This window comes from Carcharodon carcharias (assembly GCF_017639515.1).
Source record: "Carcharodon carcharias isolate sCarCar2 chromosome 39 unlocalized genomic scaffold, sCarCar2.pri SUPER_39_unloc_18, whole genome shotgun sequence".
Taxonomy (NCBI): domain Eukaryota; kingdom Metazoa; phylum Chordata; class Chondrichthyes; order Lamniformes; family Lamnidae; genus Carcharodon; species Carcharodon carcharias.
Window position 1 is genome coordinate 191,014 of NW_024470823.1, and position 5,000 is coordinate 196,013.

Consider the following 5,000-nt stretch of genomic DNA (forward strand, 5'->3'; position numbering starts at 1 on the left):
ACACAGACACAGACACACACACACACAAACACATACACAGATACACACAGACACATACAGACACACACACACATACACACATACAGAGACAGACACACAGACACACGGACACAGACACACACAGACACACGGACACAGACACACACACACATACACAGATACACACACACACACACATACACAGATACACACGGACACACACACACACATATATACACAGATACCCACGGACACACACACACACACACACACACACACACAGACACATGCACAGATACACACAGACACACACACATAGAGACAGACACACAAAGTGACACACACAGTCACTAGGGGAGGTAATGGTGTGGTGAAATTTGTCCCTGGGCTAGTGATCCAGATACTTTTATCACTCAACAACTCACTCTCAACCTCTCTCTCCCCCCATCTCTCTCTCTCTCCCCCCATCTCTCTCTGTCTCCCCCCCCTCTCTCTCTACCCCCTCTCTCTCTCTCCCTCTCTCTCTCTCCCCCTCTCTCTCTCTCCCCCTCTCTCTCTCCCTCTCTCTCTCTCTCTCCCTCTCTGTCTCTCTCTGTCTCTCTCCTGTCTGTCTTTCTCTGTATGCCTGACTCTATCCCTATCTCCCTCTCTTGCTCTCTCTCACACTGTCTCTCCCTCTCGCTCTCTCTCTCTGTCTCTCTCTCTCTGCCTCATTTTATCACTCTGTCCATCAATTTGTTTGTCTTACTCACTCTCCTGACCCTCTCTCCCAGACTGTGAGATGAATGTCCACAAACGCTGTGTGATGAATGTTCCGAGCCTCTGCGGACTGGACCACACCGAGAAACGGGGGAGAATTCACCTCAAGGCCAGGATTCTCAAAGAGAATGAACTGCATGTAACAGGTAGGGGGAGATTTACTCTGTATCTAACTCCGTGCTGTACCTGTCCTGGGAGTGTTTGATGGGGACAGTGTAGAGGGAGATTTACTCTGTGTCTAACCCCGTGCTGTACCTGTCCTGGGAGTGTTTGATGGGGACGGTGTAGAGGGAGATTTACTCTGTATCTAACCCCGTGCTGTACCTGTCCTGGGAGTGTTTGATGGGGACGGTGTAGAGGGAGATTTACTCTGTATCTAACCCCGTGCTGTACCTGTCCGGTGAGTGTTTGATGGGGACGGTGTAGAGGGAGATTTAATCTGTATCTAACTCTGTGCTGTACAGTGAATTTGCCAGTACTGAGGGAGTGCTGCACTGTCAGAGGGTCAGTACTGAGGGAGTGCCGTACTGTCAGAGGGTCAGTACTGAGGGAGTGCTGCACTGTCAGGGGGTCAGTACTGAGGGAGTGCCGCACTGTCGGAGGGTCAGTACTGAGGGAGTGCCGCACTGTCAGAGGGTCAGTACTGAGGGAGTGCTGCACTGTCGGAGGGTCAGTACTGAGGGAGTGCCGCACTGTCAGAGGGTCAGTACTGAGGGAGTGCCGCACTGTCAGAGGGTCAGTGCTGAGGGAGTGCTGCACTGTCAGGGGGTCAGTACTGAGGGAGTGCCGCACTGTCGGAGGGTCAGTACTGAGGGAGTGCCACACTGTCAGAGGGTCAGTACTGAGGGAGTGCTGCACTGTGAGAGGGTCAGTACTGAGGGAGTGCTGCACTGTCAGAGGGTCAGTACTGAGGGAGTGCCGCACTGTCGGAGGGTCAGTACTGAGGGAGTGCCGCACTGTCAGAGGGTCAGTACTGAGGGAGTGCCGCACTGTCGGAGGGTCAGTACTGAGGGAGTGCCGCACTGTCAGAGGGTCAGTACTGAGGGAGTGCCGCACTGTCAGAGGGTCAGTACTGAGGGAGTGCCGCACTGTCAGAGGGTCAGTGCTGAGGGAGTGCTGCACTGTCAGGGGGTCAGTACTGAGGGAGTGCTGCACTGTCAGAGGGCCAGTACTGAGGGAGTGCCGCACTGTCAGAGGGTCAGTACTGAGGGAGTGCCGCACTGTCAGAGGGTCAGTGCTGAGGGAGTGCTGCACTGTCAGAGGGTCAGTACTGAGGGAGTGCCGCACTGTCAGAGGGTCAGTACTGAGGGAGTGCTGCACTGTCAGAGGGTCAGTACTGAGGGAGTGCTGCACTGTCAGAGGGTCAGTACTGAGGGAGTGCTGCACTGTCAGGGGATCAGTACTGAGGGAGTGCTGCACTGTCAGAGGGTCAGTACTGAGGGAGTGCTGCACTGTCAGAGGGTCAGTACTGAGGGAGTGCTGCACTGTCAGGGGGTCAGTACTGAGGGAGTGCTGCGCTGTCAGAGGGTCAGTACTGAGGGAGTGCCGCACTGTCGGAGGGTCAGTACTGAGGGAGTGCCGCACTGTCAGAGGGTCAGTACTGAGGGAGTGCCGCACTGTCAGAGGGTCAGTACTGAGGGAGTGCCGCACTGTCAGAGGGTCAGTGCTGAGGGAGTGCTGCACTGTCAGGGGGTCAGTACTGAGGGAGTGCTGCACTGTCAGAGGGTCAGTACTGAGGGAGTTCCGCACTGTCAGAGGGTCAGTACTGAGGGAGTGCCGCACTGTCAGAGGGTCAGTGCTGAGGGAGTGCTGCACTGTCAGAGGGTCAGTACTGAGGGAGTGCCGCACTGTCAGAGGGTCAGTACTGAGGGAGTGCTGCACTGTCAGAGGGTCAGTACTGAGGGAGTGCTGCACTGTCAGAGGGTCAGTACTGAGGGAGTGCTGCACTGTCAGAGGGTCAGTACTGAGGGAGTGCCGCACTGTCGGAGGGTCAGTACTGAGGGAGTGCTGCACTGTCGGAGGGTCAGTACTGAGGGAGTGCTGCACTGTCGGAGGGTCAGTACTGAGGGAGTGCTGCACTGTCAGAGGGTCAGTACTGACGGAGTGAGGCATTGTCAGAGGGTCAGTACTGAGGGAGTGCTGCACTGTCAGAGGGTCAGTACTGAGGGAGCGCTGCACTGTCACAGGGTCAGTACTGAGGGAGTGCTGCACTGTCAGAGGGTCAGTACTGAGGGAGTGCTGCACTGTCAGAGGGTCAGTACTGAGGGAGTGCCGCACTGTCGGAGGGTCAGTACTGAGGGAGTGCTGCACTGTCGGAGGGAGATGTACATACTCTAGGATTTGAGCTCCATAATCCAGGCCGACACTCCCCCCGGTACAAGTACTGAGGGAGTGCTGCACTGTCGGAGGGAGATGTATATACTCTGACTCTCTCTCTCTCTCTCTACCCCACTCTCCCCCGTCCTTCTGTCCAGTTGGCGAAGCTCGGAATCTAATCCCGATGGATCCCAATGGATTGTCCGACCCCTACGTCAAGCTGAAGTTGATCCCTGACCCCAAGGGACACAGCAAGCAGAAAACCCGGACCATCCGCTCGACGCTGAACCCCATATGGAATGAGTTCTTCACATTGTACGGACGGGCTGGGTGGGGTGGGGGTAGGGGTGGTCTGCGGGGGAGTGTAGTGGGAGTGGAGAACGGAGGGATGAGAGGGACAGAGGCAAGTGTTAACAGAGTGTGAGTTATATTTATTGAGATACGTGGGAGAAAGGCATCGTTCCATGAAATACTTTGAGCGCGTAGAAATAGGGGACAGCTGGGACACTGTCGGTGAAGGCAAGGTTGGTGCCTTGGCTCCAACTTCACCTGCTGGCCTGGATTCTGCGGAGAGGGAGGGGGCAGGGGAGAGGGAGGGAGGGATGGGAATAAGTGGAGGGGGGGAGGGAGTGGAGGGGAGGGGAAGGCTGGAGGGGAGGGGGGGAAAGGATTGGGACAGGAGGAGTAGGAGGGATGGGTGAGCGGGGAGAGGTGAGCCGACGAACGGAATCCTGGGTCAATATTGTCCTCTCTTTGGGACAGTAGCAGTCCTGGGTCAGCGTAGTTCTGTCCCATAAGTAAAAGGAGGTGGTGTAGCTTTGTTAGTAAAGGAAGAGATCAGTGCTATAGTGAGGAATGATATAGGGACTGGAGAGAAAGATGTAGAGTCAGTCTGGGTAGGAATAAGAAATAGCAGGGGAAAGAAATCCCTGGTGGGAGTAACCTATAGGTCCCCAAACAGTAGTTCAGCAGTAGAGCACAGTATAAACCAGGAAATATTGGGAGCATGTAAGAAAGGGCCGGCAATAATCATAGGCGATTTTAATATGCATACGGACCGGACTAATCAAATTGGCAAGGGTAGCCGCGAGAGAGAGTTCATAGAGTGTGTTAGAGATTGTTTCTTGGAGCAATATGTTGTGGGACCAACCAGGGAGCAGGCTATACTGGATTTGGTTTCGTGTAATGGGATGGGGTTGATTAATGACCTCCTAGTAAAGGATCCTCTAGGGAAGAGTGATCATAACATGATAGAATTTCAAGCTCAGTTTGAGAGCGAGAAACTCGAGTCCCACACTCGTGTTCTGGAGTTAAACAAAGGGTAACTTACATAGGCGTGAGGGCAGATTTGGCCCTAGTGGACTGGGCAGGGAGACCACAAGGTAGGACAGTTGATGAGCAGAGGCAGGTATTTCAGGAGATATTCAATTCCTCCCAAGTAAAATATATCCCGATGAGGAAGAAAGATGGTAAGAGGGGAGAAAAGTATCCATGGCTAAGCAAGGAAGTTAAAGATACCATTAGGGCAAAAACTAATGCATACCAAAGGGCAAAGGTCAGAGGCAGGCCGGAAGGTTGAGAAACTTTTAAAGATCGACAAAGGGTTATACTAAAAAAATAATAATCAAAAGAGCAAAGGTAAATAATGAAAGAAAACTAGCGCAAAATGCAAAAACTGATAGCGAAAGTATATAAAAGGTGAGAGAGTAGCTAAAGTTGGTCCCTTGGAGGGCGAGACTGGGGAGTTAATAGCGGGGAACGCAGAAATGGCAGAGACGCTTAATCAATATTTTGCCTCAGTTTTCACAGTGGGGGACACTAGTACCACCCCAATAGTAACAGGTAGTGCAGGGGGTATAGAGAAGGAGGAACTTAGGACAATCACCATCACTAGGGAAAAAGTACTGAGCAAACTATTGGGGTTGAAGGGTGACAAGTCCCCAGGA

General features: G+C 53.3%; 1 protein-coding gene across 1 annotated transcript in view; it reads left to right on the top strand.

The window, feature by feature from the left end:
- Positions 1–760: 760 nt before the first annotated feature.
- LOC121274944 (protein kinase C alpha type-like) overlaps positions 761–5,000 on the top strand; it is a gene marked incomplete at its 3' end in the record, with an annotated part of 7,864 nt that continues 3,624 nt past the window's right edge. The window contains exons 1-2 of the mRNA XM_041182316.1: positions 761–884; positions 3,213–3,369. Of these exons, the coding sequence (XP_041038250.1) occupies positions 761–884; positions 3,213–3,369 (281 nt within the window). The remainder of the gene's footprint in view (positions 885–3,212; positions 3,370–5,000) is intronic.